Source organism: Bubalus bubalis, chromosome 3, assembly GCF_019923935.1.
Source record: "Bubalus bubalis isolate 160015118507 breed Murrah chromosome 3, NDDB_SH_1, whole genome shotgun sequence".
Taxonomy (NCBI): domain Eukaryota; kingdom Metazoa; phylum Chordata; class Mammalia; order Artiodactyla; family Bovidae; genus Bubalus; species Bubalus bubalis.
The window spans coordinates 27067387-27092600 of NC_059159.1; the positions used below are offsets into that span (position 1 = coordinate 27067387).

At 44.5% G+C, this 25214-nt stretch overlaps 2 protein-coding genes across 5 annotated transcripts in view; one reads left to right on the forward strand and one right to left on the reverse strand.

Moving 5' to 3' along the window:
- Positions 1-2808, forward strand: part of ABCC3 (ATP binding cassette subfamily C member 3) — a 51414-nt gene extending 48606 nt beyond the window's left edge. For all 4 annotated transcript variants that reach the window (XM_006070150.4, XM_044939108.2, XM_044939107.2 and 1 more), the window contains one exon: positions 2214-2808. In XM_006070150.4, coding sequence (XP_006070212.4) covers positions 2214-2322 — 109 coding nt within the window. In that variant the 3' untranslated portion in view covers positions 2323-2808. The remainder of the gene's footprint in view (positions 1-2213) is intronic.
- Positions 2809-4275: 1467 nt separating this feature from the next.
- Positions 4276-24035, reverse strand: ANKRD40 (ankyrin repeat domain 40). Its single transcript, XM_006070149.4, has 5 exons — positions 23628-24035; positions 16804-16952; positions 15619-16104; positions 7269-7450; positions 4276-6675 (listed from the first exon to the last, which is right to left on the reverse strand). The coding sequence occupies exons 1-5, from the start codon at positions 23759-23761 to the stop codon at positions 6529-6531; spliced, it is 1098 nt and encodes a 365-aa protein (XP_006070211.1). The 5' UTR covers positions 23762-24035; the 3' UTR covers positions 4276-6528.
- Positions 24036-25214: the final 1179 nt, after the last annotated feature.

Consider the following 25214-nt stretch of genomic DNA (forward strand, 5'->3'; position numbering starts at 1 on the left):
TCATTCCCACCCTGTGGGCATATAGACCAGGAAGCCACCAAGGAAAGGTATACAATACTTGGGTCCCCGCCTCAGTGAGCCAGACACACCATCACGCACAATAGATGCTTTATTGTGGGAAAGCAGAGGGCTGAGTCCCAAGCCTGGCTCTGCTGCTGTGTGACCTTGGGCAATCTGCAAAACCTTCCTGAAACTCTGTCTCTCGAGGTTGTTGTAAGTAATCAGTGAAATAAAGTATTAAAAGTGCAGGTGATCCTAGAATACGTTCATTTCCTCCCTAACCCCTTGTTGTAATTCTCCTTAGAACCAGCTTCTCAAAGAATTAGGGAAGAAGCCTTGCTCTTGGTATCTTACAGCTTCCTCGGGGAGTCAGCTCATTCAGCCAAAAGGAAGAAATGTGACCTAGTCTTTCATTGTGCCTAATGTCAAGGTGTGGCACTGGAGGACAGGATAGGGGTCGGGGACTCAGAAGCCTGATGGAAGTGAGCTGGTACTGGACTGCCAGGCTAGCTCCCTTGGAGACACAGGAGCTCAGAGTGAGGAAGAGGCAGGAGGCTACAAAGAATCTCTGCTGAGGTAGTATGGGGGGAGTACCTCGACAAGGTTTCATTCCCAAAACGAACACCTGCAGGGTGTGGGGAGGTGGGGAAACACAAGGACAGGGCAACGGGCAGACCTTGTCCCTCTCTCAAAAGCGTCCCCACACAGGTCCCAGGGGCTCGGAAACCAAGCTGAGAATGCCCGATGCTACTGTCTGTTCCATCCCCACCATATCCCCACTCTCCACTCCTATCCAAGACCCACTGGGAGAAGGGTGGGTAGGAAGGCTTGAGCCCTGGGTCCACACAAGGGGAAGGGCCAGACCGACAGGATCTCTTCCCAGGCCTAACTGAAAATGGTTTTTACCAGCAGCCCTGAGGGGCAAAAACTCAAATTGACCTTGGGGGTTGGGAGTTCAGTCATTTGAGTGGATCAGGCAGAAATGAATGAAATAGTCACGCTACTGAACATGTAATTAGAGCCTGCAGGAAGGAAGCAAGGGTCCACACGTGTAGGCAGAGGAGCCAATCCATACAGGCAGCGAAGGAGGCAAGGGCCTGGGCTTGGAACCCTGCTCCCGCCTCACCCTGGGAGTCAGCTTGTCGGCTCTGTGCCAAGTGCACCCTGTTTAGTTAGCAGGAGATTCTAGGCCCAGGCCCAGGCTCCAATTCTCGTCCTTTAGGGCACCAGCCAAGCCCTAAAGGACGAGTAAAAGTTGGGTAGCAAGGAGGACATGTGATAGGGAGGGAGCTGGAAATTTCAGGAAAAGGCTGTAGCTCATGCAAAGGCCCGGAGGTAAGTGGGCACATGAGTAGAAAGGGAGAGGGGCAGTAGAACCAAGAGGAGGGGAAGAAAGATAGGCCTCACTCTGCTGCACTTTGAGGACCATGGGAAAGCACTTAGTCCTTACCCCAAGAGCAAAGGGAAGTCGCTCAAGTGAGGTGGGCAGTCTCCTAGGCTTCAGTTTGGGCAGTGGCTAGACAGTGATGTTCACAGACACACCTCTTCCCAAGGGGCTCTTCCAGGAGCCCCACAGGTGGGTCAACAACTACATGCAGTCCAGGCCCTCCTACTGGGGAGCATCTCCGAGGACGCAGGGGAGCCCTTTCTGCTCCCGCCTCACCCTGGGAGCTAGCTTGTCGGCCCCGCACTGGTGCACCCTGTGTCTAGTTGGCAAGAGATTCTAAGCCCAGGCCCAGGCTTGACTATGTATGTGTGGGCGGGGGGAGAACCACCCATCAGCAGCAGCCAGATTTGTAGCCAGATTCCAGCGTCAGGCCTCACTTCAGCCGTTCCCGCCATGTGCCTTTGTGAGTCGGCACAAAGCAGATGGATGCGTACAGGCCCGTGGCTTCCTGCGCACAGTCCCCTGACCCTGGTGAGGGGAAGGGCTCATTAAGGAAGGTTTTCAGAGCCCTGACTAGCAGAGATGAATAGGACCTTGTGTTTGATCCTGGAAACGGCCTCATCTGCCAGAACAGCAAATGGAGTGGCTAAAATAACCAGTCTTGCAAGTGTGCACATGTGGCACAGTGCTTGTGTTGGGTGGGTTGACTCGAGTGGAAGGGTTGGCATGTCACTGAGGGGTCTGAGCTGTACTCAGAAGGGCAGGGTTGGACCATGAAGCCAGATCTGGGCTGATGGAGACCTGACCACTTCTTTTCTTTGGCTAGGGTCCTGGTCCTGGACAAAGGGACGATAGCTGAATTTGATTCTCCAACCAACCTCATTGCAGCCAGAGGCATCTTCTATGGGATGGCCAGAGATGCTGGACTTGCCTAAAATATATTCCTGGTCTTTCTTCCTGGACATTCTTACTTTCATCACGAATGGAAAGGACACCAAATATGTCTACAGGATGGACTTGATGGCAAACGTTGGGGACATTTGTTAGGTTTTTGTCCCTGCCAGTTGCCTTGTAGGATAACCGTGCTAAATGTCTCAGGGGTGGGGAAGTGAGGGCCCAGAAGTGAGTGACATGCCCAAGGTCATTGCTAATATGAGGCAGAGCCCAGACTAGTCCCCGAGTCTTCTGATTCCCAATGTGGCGATATTTCCACACTGTACTGCTTATAATCATTTCAAGGGATGACCTCCCTACCCCCATGATTTTTCGTATTTTCTAATCTGAAGTGTTTTCGTTTTGTTTTTAAATAAAGCTTTCTCCTCTTTGAACAGAAGACTGCCAGATCAGGCCATCCCTAGGAACCGAGTCCAATACTCATTAAAAATGGAGCACTGATGAATTAAAGCTACGTATTAACAATACATACACTCCAGTGTAGCCTTTCTCTCTGTTCACAAGGTCTAGGGGCTAGGGCCCTTAGAGGAGGTGGAGAGGAAGGAGGGAGATGCAGAGGTAGCCTTTATACACATCTACATGGCTGGAATTATCTGAAAACTTCAGACCCAAGAACTTTTGGCTGGAAATACTGTCTTCACGGCCAAAACTCACTGGGTAATTGCCAGTAGTTCCTGTTCTGCTGTGTAGAGGCTGTAAAAAGGTGAGAAATAAAGCCCCTGATATCTGACCTGAGGCCTCTTGGGAAAGCTGCCGTGAACACCTCCACATTTATGTCATCCCTCAGACCACTACGCCTGCTTCTCTAGGGGATGAGAAGTGCACGGCACTTTATTTCCTTGCCCCTTTAGCATTCTGTTCCAGACAGGTCCCCATAACCCATGAGGTCTCCAAGTCATGCATCTTCCTCACTCTGGCTGAAGCTGACTGTGGGAGCACAGAGCAGCCCAGGGCCTACCCCCCCTCCATTTTGAACATCCCAGACTGGTAAATGAGATGAGGGGGTAACTTGCTTTTTTGAACAAGCCAATGAAATGTTTTTTTCTGCAGGTTAGAATTAACCTGGCACACGGCCTTCAAGTTTTCTGGTCTCCTCTTTCATTTCTTCAACCTTCATTCTTGGTATAATGTGACTGGTTATGGATGATGTTTTTTTCCCCCTCCATCCTAAATGGTTTGCAGTAGGTGTGGCGATGGCTCCTTTGATCTGATTTTTCTATATGCGTTGGGCCAGCCTGTGCTCCAGGACTATTTGTTAAAGGTTAATCACATTCTGGGGGCTGGCCGTTTCTGCCCAGGATGTTTATGAGTGTACAGAGGAAGACTTCCATCCTTGTGATAGAGCAAGTATAAAAGCACCAAGGCCCAAATTATTCTGCTTCTCCTTGGAGCTAAGAAAAGGTCTTTGCTATGCTTCCTGATTTATCAGGCCAATTTGGCATGACGTATGCTTTGTGAGGCTCTAGCTGCCCCAAACCAACAGAAATGCAGATTCATTCGGCATCATTCTCAGCTAAAGATTTGAAAAGTGTAAGGCTGTATTTCCTCTCCTGTCTTGGATGTTTGCCTCTGAGCTCATTGAGACCCTGACAGGTGCTGACAGCCCAAAGGAGAGACTCAGTTGTATAAAGTAAACAGGATAATCAAAAAATGTGGTTAATAGAGGATGACCTCCATCTAGCGGGCTCAGCTACTCTGGGGAAATGAAGCTGACTGCTGTGAACTTAGAGGAAAGACACCGCACAAAATATCTGTTGCTGGCGCCACTAAGCGCCAGACTTAAGCGCCACCACGGAAGTAGGATGGAGGAGGCTCAGGTGGGGACCAGTGCCTTCTGTTCTTCTGCCAGAGGGTTCTGTCCCTGAAACTGTTCAACAATTTGAACCCCCTATGATTAGAAGTACAGAGCTGTTTAGAAGGACAGAGTTAAAGAGTAGGGGCTTAGTCAGTTAATATTTAATTTGAATAATACTTATTATGCTTGAACAGTCAGCAGTGCACAAAGTGAATATTTACACACAGTGTGAACACATGCTTTGCATATGCAGTAGAGGAGGCGGGGCAAATTCACAATTAACAAAGCTAAAAAAAAATCCTTGTTATAAATTACACAAAACATATAAAAATATTTCTCTGAATGCATAGATTAAGACTTTAAACTCACCTACCAGCAACTGTGCAGTCTAATCCCACTGCCATCCTCAGAGTCAGCTGACCAAGAGGACTCTATAAGAGAGACGCAGTGCAGGGCCCGTCGCTCAGTGACCTCCTCAGCCTCCATCCTCAGCCAGGAAACGCCCCGCAGCTACGCCTCTGTAGGCCACCGCCTAGCCAGGGACCTCCACTGCTTCTGAGAGTCTCTAATTGATCTGGAGGGCTGGAAGAGTACTAACTAACCCCGGTGATTTAGACACTTGAATTAATACTGAATTTATTTGTTCCAAGATAAAACTAGCCTTAATTGTATCAGTAAATTGTAACTTTTTTCAAAGGTATAGGGGAAAAAAAGGTTAGTATTTCTAGCTTCTGCCTGGTTGAAACACAAAGGAAGTTTCTTCTTTAAAGTATTTCAGAGAAAGGGAGTAGTAAGTAACCTTTTACTCTGCTAGACAAACACTGCACAAAGTGAGTAACTCACCATCAGTAATTAGTGGTTTACAATTAAGTCACTGAACAGAGTGACTCCACGTCACAAAGTTGGCCTTGAAAACACCTCAACCTCAGCTCAGCATTCAGGCAGCAGCAGGAGGCCATTATCTTAGCATGACACTCTCCTCCACTGACATCTTCTGCACCTTCTCTCTCAGTCGCAGTGTTCCAATAAAATTAACCCAGTTAGGAAGTTCAGTTTCTTTGGAAACTATAGGCACGGTGGGGAGAAAGCTTCTTAAGACAGCAGGGATGCTCTTCAACAGCTGGCTCCAAAACCCTGCTCTCCTGTTTATCTAAGTGTGCTCATTCTTATTTCTAAAGTTAAGCTATTTAGTTCAACAAGACAGTGGCTTTTCTTTTTAACATTAATGACAGTGAAGGGAGGGAAAAGAACCCTTAAATGCATTTTTTACAAAAATTCTTATGCCATGCTCAGGAGTTTAATCAGGTGTTTGTTTCCAGAACAAAGCCTGGTAGACTTACATTGACTTTGTTAAGTAGGTTAGTGGTGGTTGTGGGGGATCCCTAAGATTAAACAACTTGTTTACAAAAGCAACAGACTTCAGAGTTGTGTAAAAATCTTAATAATTTCAAAATAATCTTTATCTTTGATACAAAAATAAAGATGCTAACTCCTTTAGTTCAGTTTCCCACAATAACCTTTAAAATAGCAACAGATTCTGTCTGGAAAATTGCTTTTCATTTCTAGTGGAAAATGAAAGTGGAGAACATGGACCAGCAATGTTTGTGCTCGTCTCTTTCCGTGAAATTAAACAGAAATGCGAAGACAGAATTGCTGCAGTTTAAAAAAAGAAAAAAAAAATAGCCGCTGCTCTTTTAGAAAGCGTCAGAGAGCCCTCTAGTGACCATGATGGGGAGTTAATGCAGAGATGACTACAAGCAATGGCTAGAGACGGAAGTCATGAGTGGTTACAATGGAAAAGGTGGGGGGCGGGGAGGCTCTTTTGGTTAACAGCGTATTTACATTAGGTAACTGTATTCTTAAATGCTTTTAACCTGAGTAACATTTATAAATATGCTATGTGAAACCTCACAGCCACAAGTCACACCAAAATTCCTGTGTCCGGCACCTGTGCTTTCCCGTTGTCCTCTCTAGTCAGTTCACATTTCGGGAGAGTCGTGAGCCTGCAACACCGCGGGAAGCGCGGCCCGGCCCTTCAGGAGCGCTGTCAACAGGCCGGAAGCAGGCTCTGCTCTCTCAGCCTCTGCCTAGACAACTCTCTCACATACACAGAAAACACGCGAAGTACAGAACCGTCGGCTTCTGCCTCTCCAGGCCACTTCTCAGCTGTTCACAGCTTCAAGCAATAGGTTTGTTGTGCACCAAGAGGCTTGGAAGAGTGGCACCGCTGCTTGGGGTCAGGGGCTTCCTACCTTGGCAGAACGATGTTAGTGTGTACTACGAAGTGGCATCAGGGCCCTCCTCGGGCATCCAAGGCGCAGATCAATGGCTTGTCCTTGGCCCGGAGGTGGCGCACCCTGTCACAATACTCAGTAATAAAAGTTCCGCTGCATTAGTAAGTCAGTTTCGAAGCTCTCCTATTGTAGCAAGGCCTTTCAGTCAGTGTGGATGCAGCATTTCTGAACAGAAAATTATTTTCACTTATCATTAAAACCAGTTCCAGCTCTTGAAAATCTTGGAGTCGAGCAACATCTTTGTCCTGAAACAAAAATAGGTTAAACAGATTAAGAGGAGCCACTTGTCTCTATGGTTCTGGCGTTCTGCATTGAAACCAGTGATAGCGTAGGAAAATCCCCAGGAGCATGAACTGGGTTAAAACACAGAAGCCCTCAAGAGCAGCTGCTGCTCCCAGACGAGCACACCATGAAGAGTAGTGCAGGGTGTCTTCCTCAGGTGCCCTGAGGAGCCAGAAGCCTGACGTTCAGGGAACCCAGAGATGTTGGGAGGATCACACACGTACCTATACAGACGTGCCCTGCAATTTAGCCTGGTTCTTATGTTGCAAAGCACAAGGCACATCTGATACACAAAGGTAATCCTTACAGATCACTACAGAGAAACAACCTAAAATAGGTACATGTGAATGGTAATTCAGAACATTCTCTCTGGTATCCCACAACTTTTAGAAACGCCAGTGTCTCCGTAGGCCCAGTAGAGGAAAGAAAGCTCAATGGAAGACCACCCTTTGCTCTTTTTCTATTCTTTTCTCATTTAACTATGACTCACATACCCAAAGAGAAAGGTACATATCTTCCAAATGGAAAAATCAACCATGTAACAGACTTTCCTTACCTTTCTTACCAGAGTATTGGGTAACTTTCTGATCTTCTCCACTTGATCAGGATTAACACCCAGCTCACAGCAACTCACTCTGAGCAGCTCTTGGTAGGTGAGCTCCTGTCGGTCCAGTTCAATTTCAATGAAATCATTTTCTCTAAGAGATGGGTTCTGAATCCTCACCTTGAGTACCAGCTCTAGGGAAAAGGGGAAGAAGCGTTAATGAATCATTCTGGCATAGTTAGCCGATGCGATTTAAAATCTTTTCCAGAAGATGGTTACTGTTAGTCACGCCCTGTGCTGAAGACCTATGCCACCCAACAAGACAACCAAGCACAATCAGTGCAGTTTGCTCAGGCTCGATTCTGGCTCTGCCAGTGCAGCTGCCTGCATTGTCCTCCTGTATCTAACACTGTGGTTCATAAAGTAAATGAACTTTTACTTTATGCAGCAGAAGGAAATAGTGGACCACCATCCCAACTGTACAGAAGGATAATTTACTTCTGCTACTGGAGCTAAGCAGGTAAAGGCTTGAGAATGGGTTTGGGTATCAAACTACACATAAGCAGGGTATGGGGAAGAGAAGAGAAAAGGCGGCATGGGAAAGATATGGTACAAGAGTTACTCTACAAAGATATAACAATTGTGGATCTAAAGATATTTATGAGATGTGAAAATCCTTGCAATAAACACAGTACAAGAGCAAAAAGATAAGCTACTAATAAAAATGAAGTCTAACTATGATTTAAATGCCTTATTTTAGTAAGGGAAGAATCTTGGCTTTGGGAGTAAACAAAGACCATTATTCGTAGGTCTGGGATCTAAACAGTCTGCCCCTAAATTCTGAGCCTGGCTGCAAAGAAGGCTCAAGCTAAGCACATGCGTGCTTTTGGTACTTCTGCTTTGCTCTTTATATGGCATCCCTGGGCCACGGTTATCAGCACCTAGAGTAACAGGTCCTCAAAAACAGAAAGAAGGCAGTTACTTATATGGAAAAAGAAAGGTAAGACTAGACTATACCCTATGGTGTCTTACTAGAACTGGAGGTATTAACATAAACTTAAGAGTGTTTAATAAATTATAAATAGATATAGCAATATAGAAAAAAGTAAATATGTGTGTGTGTTCGCTTGCCTTTTAACTTCACTAATCCTCTCAGGCCAGCGTGAAGCTTGATATCCAGGAAGTATATGTTCATTTTCTACTTTTCATCTAAAATATCAATGGAGAGTTTGTTGCTTTTGTCATAAATTGTGGGAGCTGCTTTCAACTCTCTTTTTTTGTGACCTTTTGAACCTTGAATGACTGTGGTATGAATGGGTATATCCCTCATCTATCCTGTACTAGATATGTGACTCTGGACAAATTACCTATCTCTTTGTGTCTAACTTTATCCATTTCTAAAATGTACTAATGGAAATTCTATGGTTGCCCAGTGGTTAGGACTCGTTGCTCTCACTGCCAAGGCCTAGGGCCAACCCTTGGAAGGGATGGAGCCAAAGCAAAAACAATACCCAGCTGTGGATGTGACTGGTGATAGAAGCAAGGTCCGATGCTGTAAACAGCAATATTGCCTAGGAACCTGGAATGTCAGGTCCATGAATCAAGGCAAACTGGAAGTGGTCAAACAAGAGATGGCAAGAGTGAATCTAGACATTCTAGGAATCAGCGAACTAAAATGGACTGGAATGGGTGAATTTAACTCAGATGACCATTATATCTACTACTGCGGGCAGGAATCCCTCAGAAGAAATGGAGTAGCCATCATGCTCAACAGAAGAGTCCAAAATGCAGTACTTGGATGCAATCTCAAAAACAACAGAATGATCTCTGTTCGTTTCCAAGGCAAACCATTCAATATCACAGTAATCCAAGTCTATGCCCCAACCAGTAACGTTGAAGAAGCTGAAGTTGAACGGTTCTATGAAGACCTACAAGACCTTTTAGAACTAACACCCAAAAAAGATGTCCTTTTCATTATAGGGGACTGGAATGCAAAAGTAGGAAGTCAAGAAACCCCTGGAGTAACAGGCAAATTTGGCCTTGGAATACGGAATGAAGCAGGGCAAAGACTAATAGAGTTTTGCCAAGAAAATGCACTGGTCATAGCAAACACCCTCTTGCAACAACACAAGAGAAGACTCTACACATGGACATCACCAGATGGTCAACACCGAAATCAGACTGATTATATTCTTTGCAGCCAAAGATGAAGAAGCTCTATACAGTCAACAAAAACAAGACAGGGAGCTGACTGTGGCTCAGATCATGAACTCCTTATTGCCAAATTCAGACTTAAATTGAAGAAAGTAGGGAAAACCACTAGACCATTCAGGTATGACCTAAATCAAATCCCTTATGATTATACAGTGGAAGTGAGAAATAGATTTAAGGGCCTAGATCTGATAGATAGAGTGCCTGATGAACTATGGACTGAGGTTCTTGACATTGTACAGGAAGACAGGGATCAAGACCATCCCCATGGAAAAGAAATGCAAAAAAGCAAAATGGCTGTCTGGGAGGCCTTACAAATAGCTGTGAAAAGAAGAGAAGCGAAAAGCAAAGGAGAAAAGGAAAGATATAAGCATCTGAATGCAGAGTTCCAAAGAATAGCAAGAAGAGATAAGAAAGCCGTCCTCAGCGATCAATGCAAAGAAATAGAGGAAAACAATAGAATGGGAAAGACTAGAGATCTCTTCAAGAAAATTAGAGATACCAAGGGGAAATTTCATGCAAAGATGGGCTCGATAAAGGACAGAAATGGTTTGGACCTAACAGAAGCAGAAGAGATTAAGAAGAGGTGGCAAGAATACACAGAAGAACTGTACAAAAACGATCTTTACGACCCAGATAATCACGATGGTGTGATCACTCACCTAGAGCCAGACATCCTGGAATGTGAAGTCAAGTGGGCCTTAGAAAGCATCACTACGAACAAAGCTAGTGGAGGTGATGGAATTCCAGTAGAGCTCTTTCAAATCCTGAAAGATGATGCTGTGAAAGTGCTGCACTCAATATGCCAGCAAATTTGGAAAACTCAGCAGTGGCCACAGGACTGGAAAAGGTCCGTTTTCATTCCAATCCCAAAGAAAGGCAATGCCAAAGAATGCTTCAAACTACCACACAATTGCACTCATCTCACATGCTAGTAAAGTAATGCTCAAAATTCTCCAAGCCAGGCTTCAGCAATATGTGAACCGTGAACTTCCTGATGTTCAAGCTGGTTTTAGAAAAGGCAGAGGAACCAGAGATCAAATTGCCAACATCCGCTGGATCATGGAAAAAGCAAGAGAGTTCCAGAAAAACATCTAGCTCTGCTTCATTGACTATGCCAAAGCCTTTGACTGTGTGGATCACAATAAACTGTGGAAAATTCTTCAAGAGATGGGAATACCAGACCACCTGACCTGCCTCTTGAGAAATCTGTATGCAGGTCAGGAAGCAACAGTTCGAACTGGACATGGAACAACAGACTGGTTCCAAATAGGAAAAGGAGTACGTCAAGGCTGTATATTATCACCCTGCTTATTTAACTTATATGCAGAGTACATCATGAGAAACGCTGGGCTGGAAGAAGCAGAAGCTGGAATCAAGATTGCCGGGAGAAATATCAATAACCTCAGATATGCAGATGACACCACCCTTATGGCAGAAAGTGAAGAGGAACTCAAAAGCCTCTTGATGAAAGTGAAAGTGGAGAGTGAAAAAGTTGGCTTAAAGCTCAACATTCAGAAAACGAAGATAATGGCATCCGGTCCCATCACTCCATGGGAAATAAATGGGGAAACAGTGGAAAGAGTGTCAGATGTTATTTTTTGGGGCTCCAAAATCACTGCAGATGGTGACTGCAGCCATGAAATTAAAAGACGCTTACTCCTTGGAAGGAAAGTTATGACCAACCTAGATAGCATATTCAAAAGCAGAGACATTACTTTGCCAACAAAGGTCCATCTAGTCAAGGCTATGGTTTTTCCTGTGGTCATGTATGGATGTGAGAGTTGGACTGTGAAGAAGGCTGAGCACCGAAGAATTGATGCTTTTGAACTGTGGTGTTGGAGAAGACTCTTGAGAGTCCCTTGGACTGCAAGGAGATCCAACCAGTCCATTCTGAAGATGAGCCCTGGGATTTCTTTGGAGGGACTGATGCTAAAGCTGAAACTCCAGTACTTTGGCCACCTCATGTGAAGAGTTGACTCATTGGAAAAGACTCTGATGCTGGGAGGGATTGGGGGCAAGAGGAGAAGGGGACGACGGAGGATGAGATGGCTGGATGGCATCACTGACTCGATGGACGTGAGTCTGAGTGAACTCCGGGAGTTGGTGATGGACAGGGAGGCCTGGCGTGCTGCGATTCATGGGGTCGCAAAGAGTCGGGCACGACTGAGTGACTGAACTGAACTGAACTGAAGATCCCGCAAGTCATGTGGCACAGCCAAAAAACGTAAATAAAAATAAAATGTACAAAATAATGCTCTTTTTACAAGTCTGTTGTAACAATTAAATGAGAACTCAGAATGCTCTGAAGTTATTTTACTACATACATAAATGTTTAGTTTATAAATAAACCTTTCTGGTGAATCTTTCATTATTCAATTGTTCTTTATTGTTTGCTTGCTTTTTTCTTTCTTTTCTAATTCTGTCCTCTGAATGAGCTTAGAAGAAATGATACACTAGTAGCAATGAGCACATCTAGTGTTCACATTCTGGTTTCTGAATACCATTCTGCACCAAGAAAAACCAGGGCTCCTTGGAGAAATGCCTGATTCCAAGGCTGGGGCAGGGAAGTTGCACTAGGGAGCCTGAAACATCTTGCTGCACCACAAAGTAAGGAAATGAGCTAAGAATAACGAAGATGTCCAAGAGACACAAGAATTAGCTCCAAGGGGCTCCCTCTGGATCAGTCTGGCATAATTTGAACATCAAAATAAGGATACTAATGAATTATCATCCAATAAATAATAATCTATGCATTTTCTACTGCTGTAAATGGCGGAGAAGGGAAGGCCCTTCTTTATAGGAGAATACTGCCAATTAGAGCAGATAAAAAATGAAAGCATACTCTACAACAGGACTGGCCTGGACTCTTCAAAAATCTGAAGGCCAAAAGGATACTTAAAGATTGAGGAAATGCTCCAGATTAAAGGAGACTATTCCAACACGACAGCCTAATACGAACACAGCAAGCAGGAGTGGAGGGAGTAAAAAAAAAAAAAAAAGACATTGCTAAATAGCTCATAAAATTTAAACATAAACTGTGGATTAAAGAATAGTATTACATCAAGCTTAAATTTTCTAAATCTGATCACTGTATTATGATTATGTAAGAGACTATCTTTGTTCTTGGGGCTTCCCAAGTGGCTCATTGGTAAAGAATCTGCCTGGCAATGAAGGAGACGCAGGTTTGATCCCTGGGTCGAGAAGATTCCCTGGAGTAGGAAATGGCAACCCACTCCAGTACTCTTGCCTGGAAAATCCCATGGACAGAGGAGTCTGGTGGGCTCAGTTCCTAGGGTCACAAAGTGTCAAACTCAACTGAGCACACATCCTTTTTCTTAGGGGAAAGAAACATGTAATAGTTCTGGGTAAAGGGGCAAAAACTAATTTGTAAATCTCATTAAGGAGAGTTCCTTTTACCAGTCTTGCAACTTTTTGTAAGGTTGTAATTATACTCAAAATTGCAGCTGAAGATGGAGAAGCTCTATACAGTCAGCAAAACAGAGACCTAGATCTGACTGTGGCTCAGATCTTGAGCTCCTTATTGCAAAATTCAGACTTAAATTAAGTAGGGAAAGCCACTAGGCCAATCAGGTATGCTGCTGCTGTTGCTGCTAAGTCGCTTCAGTCGTGTCCGACTCTGTGCGACCCCATAGACAGCAGCCCACCAGGCTCTCCCATCCCCGGGATTCTCCAGGCAAGAACACTGGAGTGGGTTGCCATTTCCTTCTCCAATGCATGAAAGTGAAAAGTGAAAGTGAACTCGCTCAGTGTCTGACTCTTAGCGACCCCATGGACTGCAGTCTACCAGGCTCCTCCGTCCATGGGATTCTCCAGGCAAGAGTACTGGAGTCGGGTGCCATTGCCTTCTCCACATTCAGGCATGACCTAACTCAAATCTCTTATACACAGTGGAAGTGACAAACAGATTCAAGGGATTAGATCTGATAGAGTGCCTGAAGAACTATGGATGGAGGTTGGTAACATTGTACAGGAGGCAGTGACCAAAACCATCCCAAAGAAAAAGAAACACAAGAAGGCAAAGTGGTTGTCTGAGGAGGCCTTACAAATAGCTGATTAAAAAATGGGAAGTGAAAAGCAAAGGAGAAAGGGAAAGATATACCCAACTGAATGCAGAGTTCCAAAGAATAACAAGGACAGATAAGAAAGCCTTCTTAAGTGAATAATGCAAAGAAACAGAAGAAAACAACAGAACAGGAAAGATTAGAAATCACCTTAAGAAAATCAGAGATACCAAGGGAACATTTCACACAAAGATGGGCACAATAAAGGACAGAAACAGTAGGGACCTAACAGAGGCAGAAGAGATTAAGAAGAGGTGGCAAAAATACACAGAAGAACTGTAGAAAAAAGGTCTTAATGACCTGGATAACCACAATGGTGTGGTCACTCACCTAGAGCCAGACATCCTGGAATGCGAAGTCAAGTGAGCCTTAGGAGCATTACTGTGAACAAAGCTAGGGAAGGTGATAGAATTCCAGTTAAGCTATTTCAAATCCTAAAAAGATGATGCTGTGAAAGTGTTGCACTCAGTATGCCAGCAAATTTGGAAAACTCAGCAGTGGCCACAGGACTGGAAAAGGCCAGTTTTTATTCCAATCTCAAAGAATGGCAATGCCAAAGAATGCTCAAACTACTGCACAATTGTGCTTATTTCACATGCTAGCAAGGTAATACTCAAAATCCTTCAAGCTAGGCTTCAACCGTACTTGAACCGAGAACTTTCAGATGTACAAGCTGGGTTTAGAAAAGGCAGAGGAACCAGAGATCAAATTGCTAACATCCACTGGATCACAGGAAAAGCAAGAGAATGCCAGAAAAACATCTACTTCTGCTTCACTGACTACACTAAAGCCTTTGACTGTGTGAATCACAATAAACTGTGGAAAATTCTTAAAGAGATGGGAATACGAGACCACCTTACCTGTCTCCTGAGAAACCTGTATACAGGATGAAGCAACAGAAGTGGTCATGGAACAATGGACTGGTTCCAAATTGGGAAAGGAGTATGTCAAGGCTCTATATTGTCACCCTGCTTATTTAACTTACATGTAGAGTACATCATGTAAAATGCTGGGCTGGATGACTCACAAGCTGGAATCAAGACCGCCAGGAGAAATATCAATAACCTCAGATATGCAGATGATACCACCCTAATAGCAGAAAGTGAAGAAGAACTAAAGAGGCTCTTGATGAAGGTGAAAGAGGAGAGTTAAAAAGCTGGCTTAAAACTCAATATTCAAAAAAAAAACCCTCAACATTCAGGACTTCCTTGGTGGTCCACTGGCTAGGACTCCAAACTCCCAGTGCAGGGGGCCTGGATTTGATCCCTGGTCACGAAACTTGATCCCACATGCCAAAACTAAAGATCCTGTATGCCACAACTAAGATCCAGCACAGCCAAATACTTTTTTAAAAAAAGGAAAAAAAAAAAAAAAACTCAACATTCAAAAAACAAAGATCATGGCATCCAGTGCCATCACTTCATGGCAAATAGATGGGGAAGAAAGGAAACTGGCAAATTTTATTTTCTTGGGCTCCAAAATCACTGCAGACAGTGACTGCAGCCATGAAATCAAAAGATGCTTGCTCCTTGGAAGAAAAGCTATGACCAACCTAGATAACATATTAAAAAGCAGAGATGTCACTTTTCCAGTAGTCAGGTGTGGATGTGAGAGTTGGACCCTAAAGAAGGCTGAGCACCGAAGAACTGATACTTTGTAATTGTGGTGCTGTTGAAAATTCTTGAGAGTCCCTTGGACAGCAAGGAGATCAATCCAGTAAACCCTAAAGGAAATCAGTCCTGAATATTCACTGGAAAGACTGATGCTGAAGCTGAAGCTCCAATACTTTGGCCATCTGATGTGAAGAGCTGACTCACTGGAAAAGACCCTGATGCTGGGAAAGATTGAGGGCAGGTGAAGGGGGTGACAGAGGATGAGATGGTTGGATGGCATCACCAACTCAGTTGATATGAGTTTGAGCAAACTCCAAGAGCTGGTGAAGGACACGGAAGCCCTGCAGGCCTTAGATAAATCCTATCCCCACTCCTGAAAAAAATAGGAAGTAAAGAACTAGACCCCTAGACAACTTTGCCCTTTTCAGAGGCTACTTGCTGACAAGAGGTTACCTTGCATATTAAATGGAAATGCTCCAGTGAAGAAAAATGGCTGGAATGCTGGCGCTGGTCCTGCATATGTCCCATTTTGAGGCTCCAGAGACATTGGTGGCTTGGACGGGACAGTAGAGAACAGGGATCGAGTCTGACTCACTGGTGGCTGACAAACAGGCCCCGGTTTTGTGCTTTCTGGTGTTCTAAGTATGGCAGAGGGGGCAGACACATCCCCGTTCTGAACCAGTGCCAAAGAGGTGCGGTCCCGTGGAAAGGGCCCAAGCAGGGGAGGTTCCCCAGGGGGCAGCAACGGAGGCGAGCCATCTGCAGGGGGTGACGCAGGAGGTGTGGAGGGGCCCCCATTCTGCAGCTGGGCTGAATCCTCTGATGCAGGTGTATAGATAAAAGGGAAGGCTGGGTTGGCCAAATAGTTGGGAACAAAGGGCAGTTCTGACTCCTTCTTCAGCTGGGGGCGGTCATCGCTGTCACCATCATCATCTTCCACTTAAAAAGATGAAAACACAGAACACTTACATAGTCCTCTAAAAATGAGCATATAAAGGGACTTCCCTCCTGGTCCAGTGGATAAGACTGTGCCTCCCAATGGCAAGGAGTGCAGGTTTGATCCCTGGTCAGGGACTAAGATCCCACATGCCCCTTAGCCAAAAAACCAAAACATAAAACAGAAACAATACTGTAACAAAGTCAATAAAGAGTTTAAAAGTGGGCCACATCAAAAAAAAAAAAAAAAGATTTCACACAAAAGAAATTACCAAGAGTCTCCTGTGAAAGCTAGTGTCCTTTGGTATACGGCAAATATTTTGGTCAGTGTTTACTGCAGGGTTTTTGTTACCATTTCTATCTCCTTAAAGTTTACAGATAAAAAACCCAAAACTTTATAATGTCTGCCTTTCCAGAAACAGCACGGAATAATTATTTTGGCACAGTAAGGCTATCTTGTTTCTAGAAACAGACTGGCTGTTTAGCATCAAGAATATATACAGGGGATATACATATATATTTAGATACATACATACATATATATATATATAATTATGACTGATTCACATTGTTGTTGGCACAAACCAACTCAACATCTTAAAGCTATTATCCTCCAATTAAAAAAAAACTTTTTTTAAAGAATATATACAATGATACCATAAGTCTCAGTTTGACAAAACAAGTTACCTCAGAAAGACTCACCTCCCATAATTTTCCTAATTTCTCTTCTTGATGTTAATTGGACGGGCATTTCTCCCTTTGTGGTAAGAATCTCTTTGTCAGCTCCTGATTTTAGTAAGTAAGAGACCACCTGACCGTGATTGCGCTTACACGCCCAATGTAAACAGGTCCTATGCCCCAAAAAAGAAAAAACAGAGAATGAAAAGGTGGAGAGGTGATCTGGGATTTCAAGTTCTACTCATCAATAAATAAATATATGCAAGCCTGTTAGAGTTCAGCTAGAACTAGAAAATCAGACTGGTAATTTTAACTTTTCTTTTCGGGAAGCACATGATCGAAATATTTAATATGCTTAAAATTTATTTTTAAATTTCATTTCTGATCCTTGGAAAGAGCTAATTTATCCTAGGAGCTTGATTACAACGGCTTCCAGAAGGCTGGCTGCCTGGCTGGCTAGATAACTCTAAAGATACTACTCAGGGTCCCTCATTATATTGTCCCAGTCTCTGTAAAATATACTCTTACATGGCCATATTCCTTTTAAGAGCGTACCAAAACTCGCTTCATGTGCATCAAATGTCACTTGAAGATGAAATATTATCAGGCTACTAACCATCTCTCATCTGCAGCTTGCTCTGCCACTAAAATTATTACTACAGCAGATTCCTGTCTGAATCTCAGTTACTCTTTTGCTTTTTACTTTTTTTTCCTTCACACATACACAAAAGGATTTCCATTTTTATAAGTTCACTTCTCTAGTTCTCTCCAGAAGGCTACAAACATATTCTCATTTGCTTAAATACAAGGCACTACACACATACTTTTAGTTCCTAGAGCATCTGAAAAATATACATCAACGGCCAAAATTTTTGAGAACTCTTCTGAAGTATTAAGATTCATTTAAGTAAAACTAATTGTTTACTATTGTATACTTAGGAAGGAATTATGCACCGTCTAAAAGAGCTATTATTTTAACACTGCACAGAAACAGGATTAGCGTGCTGGCCAAAATTTCATCTTAACAGAGCTACTAAATTCATCCCCATAGAAGGAAAAAACTTTTTCTCCCTCTGTTTTGAAATGTCCTCATTCACCAACTCTCTAATTGAACTGAGATAAGTATCTTCAGAGCTTTTAGACGAATATAAATATGGCAAAGAATAGAACATATGTTCAATAGTAGGGATTAGGTCACCCACTTGAGAAGTATAACTGTCTAGAAAGTACATTTGGTTCCAGGAAAAAGCCGATTTGCCCTGGGTACCTCAAGATTTATGACTTACAGAAAGCCAGCTTGTCTGGCTGGCTAGGAGCAAACTCCACTGATGTTTCAGAGTGACATCTGAAACTATTATTCATTAGAATCAGATTATCAAAAAAAAGAACCAGATTATCCAGGTGCCTTTAAAATGTACTTCATCATAAAAAGAATTTCAATTTGGGGAAAATAAAAGAGTCTTGGTATGGACTTCTAAAATATAAGCTCCATGAAGATAAGGAAGTATCTGCTTGAATATACAGGTACTTAATTGATATTTGCTGAATAAGTGAACCAAACAAGGTGGACACTGCTTAAAGTAGAAGGATCCTGTATATTCTTGATTCTGGGAGTGTGTTTGTGTATAGCTGTCTTGAACACTTGAAAAATGAATAATTATAATGATAAGCATTCAAAAATGAATAGAATATAATGAGAAAAATGTGTTCCTTTTTGGAAATAAAGTGTTCACTTATAAGTAGTAAATCACTTGTTCACAACAGACCTGAGAATGAAGGAAGTAATATCTGCCAGTGGATCTGAGACATTTTTGGACAAACCAACTGCTAAAGTATCACCATGTAAAGTGGGGCTAAGTCAACACAGCACATCCCTCATAGCCCTGTACCCTGAGTGATCATTTATAGTCCAGATTTGGGTGGCTCAATGGCACCCCACTCCAGTGCTTTTGTTTGGAAAATCCCATGGACGGAGGAGCCTGGTGGGCTGCAGTCCATGGGGTCGCGAAGAGTCGGACACGACTAAGCAACTTCACTTGCACTTTTCACTTTCATGCATTGGAGAAGGAAATGGCAACCCACTCCAGTGCTCTTGCCTGGAGAATCCCAGGGACGGTGGAGCCTGGTGGGCTGCCGTCTATGGGGTCGCACAGAGTCGGACACGACTGAAGCGACTTAGCAGCAGCAGCAGGCAGCCATAATTCACAGGCACTATAGCCAGGCAGTATTTTCAACTTCTTCATGAGCCATTATACTTGTTTCTTAAAGCCAAGGGGTATGCATGACACCTGAATTACAACTGATGTGGGAGCTCGATCTCTGAACTTCAACTCTTAAAGCTTTAAATCTGCAGTCAGAATATCCTATCAATGCTGGGAAGTATTGATATTTCAGACCAGAAATCAGAAATACAGACAACCTATCAGTGCTGGTAAGCATTTCAGACCAGAGGCATAAATTTTGATTGTGCAGAAATTGTGGTTACTGGGCAACTAAAAATTAAAAGCAGTTAACCATTCTGCCTTTCTGTGCTACTGACTATGTTTTCTGAGGGTAACCTTTATATCCGATTACCTGGCACACTGCTTAATTAGAAAAAAGAAAAAAAAAAAAAAACAACCCAGAACTTCTCTGGTGGTGCAGTGAATAAGAATCCTCCTGTCAATGTGGGGTACTAGGGTTTGTCCCTGGTCTGGGAGGATTCCACATGCCTTGGAGCAACGAAGTCTGTGAGCCACAACTACTGAGCCCATGCTCTAGAGCCTAAAAGCCACAACTGTTGAAACCCATGCACCCTTGAGCCTGTGCTCTGCAACAGGAGAAGCCACTGCAATGAGAAGCCCTCACATTCCAACGAAAAATCAAGCAACAACAAAAAAAGTTAACACAGATATAGTCCTTTACATACTGGACATTGTTCTAAAAGCTTTACATGTATTAATTCATTTAGTCCTCTAAACAACCCAAGTTAAGTACTATCATCAACACTCTCTGGGATATAGTGGTTGGGAATCCACCTGCCAATGCAGGGAACATGGTTCGATCCCTGGTCCAGGAAGATTCCACATTTTACAAGGCATCTACGCCCATGCGCGGCAACCTCTGAGTGTGTGCTCTAGAGCCTGAAAGCTGCAACCACTGAGCTTGAGAGCCGCGAATACTGAAGCCAACATGCTCTAGAGCCCCTGCTCTGAAACAAGAGCAGCCACGGCAATGGGAAGGCCTTGCCTGGCAACAGAGAGGAGCCCCTGCTTGCTCCAACTAGAGAAAGCTCATGTGCAGCAATGAAAACCCAACAAAGCCAAAAATAACTTAAAAACAAACAGGCAAAAAGAAAATTATCCTACTTTACAGATGAGGAAACTGAGGCAGTCAGCAAATAAGTAAGACAAACAGTATGGTATACAGCAATTGCGTTATAAGGACAATAAAGTAAGGAAAGGGATTAGGGAATGCCAGAGATAGTGGAGGGGCATGGTACAACTTTAAATTAAGGACCAAGGAAAGACTCATTCAGTTCAGTTCAGTTCAGTCGCTCAGTCGTGTCCGACTCTTTGCGACCCCATGAATCACAGCACACCAGGCCTCCCTGTCCATCACCAACTCCCGGAGTTCACTCAGACTCACGTCCATCGAGTCAGTGATGCCATCCAGCCATCTCATCCTCTGTCGTCCCCTTCTCCTCCTGCCCCCAATCCCTCCCAGCATCAGAGTCTTTTCCAATGAGTCAACTCTTCGCATGAGGTGGCCAAAGTACTGGAGTTTCAGCTTTAGCATCATTCCTTTCAAAGAAATCCCAGGACTAATCTCCTTCAGAATGGACTGGTTGGATCTCCTTGCAGTCCAAGGGACTCTCAAGAGTCTTCTCTAACATCACAGTTCAAAAGCATCAATTCTGCGCTCAGCTTTCTTCACAGTCCAGCTCTCACATCCATACATGATCACTGGGAAAACCATAGCCTTGACTAGACGGACCTTTGTTGGCAAAGTAATGTCTCTGCTTTTCAATATGTTATCTAGGTTAGTCATAACTTTTCTTCCAAGACTCATTCAGGGGACATCTAAGCTAAGACCTGAAGGAGGTGAGGGAGAAAAAGCATTTAAATGAAGGGAAGAGAAAACACAAGGGCCTTGAATGAACATTGTGCCTGGTGTTTTGTTTTACTTGTTTTTGGCTGCACTGGGTCTTGGCTGCTTCACAAGGGCTTTCTCTAGTAGCAGCGAGCAGGGGCCACTCTTGAGTTGTGGTATGTTGGGCTTCTCATTTTGGTGGTTTTTCTTGTTGCAGAGCACTCGCTCTAGAAAGCTCTGGCTTCGGTGGTTGGGGTACGCAGGCTCAGTAGTTGAGGCTCACGGGCTCTCGAGTTCGGGCTCAGTAGCGGTGGTGCACAGGCTTAGCTGCCCCACAGCATGTGGGGTCCTCCCAGACCAGGGACTGTCCCCCCCACAGGCAGGCAGATTCTCAACCACTGCACCACCAGAGCAGTCCTGTGCCTGCTGTTTTCAGGAAAAGCAAGAAAGCCAGGGGAGAGAATGAAGGGAGCAAGGGGGTAAATCGAGAGATGAGGCTTAGAAATAGAGTGAGGGCTGAGGGACGAGGATTTGAACTGTAGGACCCTGTGGGCTTTTCCTCTGTTTGAGATTGGAGCCATTAAAGGGTTTTAAGCAGAATTAAATGATCTATGTTTTAAGTCAGGATTCCTCTGGCTGCTGTGCTGAGAAAAGACGTAGGATAGGACTGATGAGGAGGCTACTGCGTTAATCCAGGTGACAGGTGGAGGCTTTGCACAAGAGGTGTAGTGGCAGAGCTAGTGAGAAGCGGTCGGATTCTAACTACATCACTGCTAGTGAAGCTGGCAGGATTAGCAGCTTGACTGAATGTGGGTTGTGAGAGAAAGACAGAAGGTTAGGAGTGCACCAAAGATTCTGGCCAGCCAGCGCAGCTCAGATGAGGACTCAAGCAGGCTGGGGACAGTTAGGGATATGAGGGAGACCAGGAACTCAACCCTGGACATGTAGAAGTCCTATTAGGTATCTTCCCCCAATTAAATCTATGAGAGCCTCTTCATAGTTCAACAATCTTGTATTTTTCTGAGCATCTATTATGTGGTTAAGAAAGTATGGTTTCTAAAACTCCACATGACCACTGCAGAGGGCACGGGTTCAATCCCTGGTCAGAAATTAAGATCCCACATGCCCCGAAGTGTGGCCAGAAAAAAAGAAAATTGTGTGGGGTGGGAAGGAGGGTCCAGAGGGAGGGGACATATGTATATCTATGGCTGATTCATGCTGATGTATGGCAGAAACCAACACAATATTGTAAAGCAATTCTTCTTCAATTAAAAAGAAATAAATTTAAAAAAAAAGAAAGAAAGCATGGTTTGGAGGCAGATGCCGGGTTTCATTCCCAGCTCCATTAGTTACTGTAAATTCTTGGGGAAACTACTTATTCCGTTTTCTTATCTGTAAAACAAGAGGATAACAATAGCTCTGTCCCTGAGCCGCTGTGAATGAGATGATACACATAAACAAAACATTTGGAACCTTGTTTGCACTACAGAGCAAGCTCAGTAAACGTTACCTATTTATATTATGCTGCATTTCCTTAAATGCTCACAACTCTTCAGAAATAACTAGAAAATGAAGTGACTCTGGCAAGGTCATATTGCTAAGCAGGAATGGAGAAGAACCAGCACTAAAGACCAGGCTTGTTCTACACAGCACTGACCGCCAGTGCCAAAACAATGATTCACAGCTTGTGAACCACACAGCAATGCTAGAAATCGCATACACAGAAAAGCACACACAGAATCCACACACAGAAAGCAAGCTAGTTTGTAAACACTTAAAATAAAACAAAAAAAGCAGTTTCTACTGTTTCCTGGCTTTCTGAACAGTTACCCAGGCTGTTTTCTTTGGGGTAAGTTGGTGATGAATTTGTGAGGAAGTAAGGAAACTGTGATTCTGGTCCTGGCTATTAATAGTTGTGGGACCCTATTTCCAATGTCCCCTTTAGTTTTAAACTGTATGATTCCATTTTAAAAAATAAAACATTTGCAAACTCACTTTAATTCTCAGCTAGCAAATAGCCTGGTTAAGCACTACTTGGATCAAAAAAAAAAAATTTAAATGTGAAGAGAGCGGAATAACACCACATTCAGTAACTTAATACAAAAAAATTGACCACCGGCACTTCTTAAAACGTGACTCCTGATTTAGTTGGGGAGGAGTCAATCACTGGCAGGCATCTGAAGTCTTGGATAAAGTCTCATAAATGAAACTGTTTTAAGAAAACAAAGCAAAACATTATATAGGATTAATGAATGAGTCTTCCTGCCACAGGCAGCTGTAGGTAGCAGCAAATCACTGCTGCAGTAAGACAACAGAGAAGCAGAATAGGAATGCAAGTGATTTATTTTCCCTAGTCTTGGGAAAAGAAATCGTGCTAGTTTGTAAGATCCACGTTTGCTCAACTGTTTATGTTTTTGCTCTGCACAGACGTGTTCTTCAGAGTAATTCCAAACTCGAACTGGAGTGAGCTCCAAATGAGGGTGAGAGTAATCAGCACCTTTCGAGACACGTTATGGGGGTGGGGGTGGGGTCGGCTGGGCACGGGGCGCCAGGGTACGGGTGGGCGCTGCCGGCGCAGGACCACGTGGGCCGGGATTTGGGCACGACACGCCGCAGACTCTCCGAGGCAGGGGGGCCAGTGCTAGCCTCCAGAGCGCACAACCTCGTTGGCTCTGGGTGCCGGGCCACGCCTTAGCGGGCTTCCGGGGCTGCGCTAGGCCGAGGTCGCGTCCCGGGCCGGATGCTCTGACCCTAGGCCTCCCCCGCTCCCCACTTACCAGCCGTTGACCTCATTTTGGGAGTTCACATCCACCCCGCTCTCCACCAGTTTCTGCACCTCCCGAATGTCCCCCAAGGCCGCGGCCTCCCGCAGCCTCTCCTGCTGCTCCTTCTGCTCGAGGAGAGCGCTCATCTTTCTTTGGCCCCAGGCCCCCGCCAGGGCACGCCCGCCCAGCCCTGGCCGGTCAGCGCCGCCGCCGCCGCGGGCCACTCCCCGCCATGGAGAGACCGCGCGGGGCACAGCTGCCCCGCTCGCGCTGCAGCCCGTGCCGAGTCAGGGGCCTCCGTTCCCCTTTCGCGGCACGCCCGCCGCTCCCCTGCTGCTCCCGGCCCGCGGGCCTAAGCCTCCTCCCGGCCGCGCCTCCCACAGGCCGGCTCCGGGGGAACCTATTCAGAGTGACAACCCTGACCCAGATATTTTCCGTTCCGACCCTCCGCGCGCGCGAGCGCTGGCTGTTTATGTAACTGCTGCACAATATTATCTGCCTTGATTCACCAACTATTTTTAGACCTCCCCACCCCGCAGCTTCCAGAGAGGAGGACAGACACGAGGGAAGGGAAGAATGCGTATTTGAGAGCCAGGAAAGCCTAATCCTCTGGAGCAGGCTGTTTACCACGCATCGAAAATAATTGGTTTAAGAAAACAGACAAAAATAATAGTAATAATTGGTTTTGTTTTTTTCCCGTTTGTTTGGCTCTTTTGCCTTATCTGAATCAACTCTTGCCTAGCAGGGTGGGGAAATGGGCTGAAAACGATCCCACTATTATATACCCATTATTTCAGAAATAGAATACACCGTTCTTTCTTTTGACACTGCTTGGGACCATTCAGTTCGATTATTTACTTCAACTGTTGTTGTCTTACATTTTAGAGATTTCTTCTAATTCGGCTTTCAGGAAAAATATTTATATTGTGCTCAGAGTCTATAAACTGATTCATTACTGCTTTTAAATCATAATTAATTACTCTTCGTGAAGGCCATGTAAGGAAAAAAGAAAAGAACACCAAAGAGGCTTTCAAGTTATCCCAGTCTTTAATATCAGGAGCTAGGGAGAGACGTGGTCCAAGTATAAACAGCATTCTTCCTGACTCTCTGCCTAATCAATCTAATGAGGCTCAGAGCCTGGGCTGGCACTGCTTTACTACACAGCAGGAGAAAAAGGAAGAGTATTGTTTTGCTGAGCCCAGGTTCCTGGGCGAGATCTTCCAATGTGGCACAGGATGGAAGCTTGCAGATGGGGTTGGAAGGATTAAGGAGTAACCCTGGGGTGGGGAGGAGGAAGGCCTGAACACAAGAGATAAAATAGGAAATGACAAATTTAGGCATGGAGTTTTCATTTCCCTCTCTTGGGGCAGCCCAGGGTTTGCACAGCAAGCACTTTTCTTGCTGTGCCTGCGTGCTCAGTCACTTAGCAACCCCATGAACTGTAGCTGGCCAGACTCCCTGTCCATGGAATTTTCCAGGCAAGAATACTAGAGTGGGTTGCCATTCCTACTCCAGGGGATGCATCTCCTGCATTGGCAGTCAGGATTCTTTATCACTGAGCCACCTGGGATGCCCTTTTTTCTTGCTACTGTTTTATGA